Source organism: Neophocaena asiaeorientalis, unplaced genomic scaffold (assembly GCF_003031525.2).
Source record: "Neophocaena asiaeorientalis asiaeorientalis breed wild unplaced genomic scaffold, Neophocaena_asiaeorientalis_V1.1 scaffold946, whole genome shotgun sequence".
In the NCBI taxonomy this organism is placed as follows: domain Eukaryota; kingdom Metazoa; phylum Chordata; class Mammalia; order Artiodactyla; family Phocoenidae; genus Neophocaena; species Neophocaena asiaeorientalis.
In genome coordinates, this window is record NW_020175049.1 from 33,004 (window position 1) to 34,093 (window position 1,090).

General features: G+C 58.8%; 1 protein-coding gene across 2 annotated transcripts in view; it reads left to right on the forward strand.

Moving 5' to 3' along the window:
• Positions 1-318: 318 nt before the first annotated feature.
• The window catches only part of CTSC (cathepsin C), a 37,967-nt gene continuing 37,195 nt past the window's right edge, over positions 319-1,090 (forward strand). Inside the window, exon 1 of one of the 2 annotated variants that reach the window (XM_024763593.1) lies at positions 319-607. In XM_024763593.1, the coding sequence (XP_024619361.1) occupies positions 436-607 (172 nt within the window). In that variant the 5' untranslated portion in view covers positions 319-435. The remainder of the gene's footprint in view (positions 608-1,090) is intronic. The other variant, XM_024763592.1, reaches the window with a different exon arrangement.

The following is a 1,090-nucleotide window of genomic DNA, read 5'->3' on the forward strand; positions in this document are numbered from 1 at the left end:
ACATTTAGCCTCCCCTCCCCCTCACCTCTCTGTCTCTCTGTCTCACTCTCTTCCTCTCTCTTTTTCTCTTAGTCTCTCTCTCTCTGTTACTTCTCAAGGAGCGAAGGAGCGCAGTCTGGGGCGCGCACAGACCAGCTGTGGCTCTGCAGTCCTCTTTGGAGGTGTCCCTTGGCAACTGAAACTGGTGCTGGGCTCTCTGGGCCTGAGGTCCGACGGCCGCCAGGTGACGGGCGCGCTCTCCAGAGGTCCCTACCTAAGGGGCGGTGCCACTGGCAGGCGCCCAGCCCCCGCGGCCCCGAGACCCCGCCCCCCTCCGGGTCGCCGGTTTCCAGCACCTCTATTTTAAGGCACTAGCACAGCAGCTGTGGCCTCAGTCCCCGCCTTCAGTGCTTTGGCTCGCGTGCCTTCCCCAGTTCTCCTAAGGGCCTTGCCAGCATGGGTCCCTGGCCTGGCTCGCCGCTCGCCGCCCTCCTGCTGCTCCTCTTCAGCGCTAGCAACGTGCACTGCGACACTCCTGCCAACTGCACCTACCCTGACCTGCTGGGCACCTGGGTCTTCCACGTGGGCCGCAGCGGTTCTCAGCGCGAGGTCAATTGCTCGGTTATGGGTAAGCCGCCGGCGCCCTTGCACCCGCTTCCTTCCTGTGCCTACCCGGGGCTCCTTCCCTTCGGTCCCTGAGCCCTTCCCTGCAGCGCCCCCGCTAGGGGGAGGCCAGGAGGCCCTGGCTGGACTTGGGGTCCATGGGGGGCGTGCCCTCTACCGCTCCAGGGCAGCGACGTCAACGTGGAGCTGCTGAGAACGTCTCACTTCGCTCGGTCTTGGTTATTCCCGGGCCCCCAACACTTTTTGCAAGAACCCCCCCCCCCATGGTTTCCGTTTCTTGTTTTTGGGTTTGTTTGGTTTGTTAAAGAGTTGAGACCGTGCAATCTTATCTCCTCATCCCATCTGCAGTATTTTATTGTGCCAGTGAAAAATGAGCTCAAAGACTCTTGAGAATATAGCTTTTAGTTTCCTTTTATTAGGTTGTGGGAAAGAGCCCTGAGGCCCAGAGATTTTTTTTTTTTTTTTTTTTTTTTTTTTTTTTTTGCGG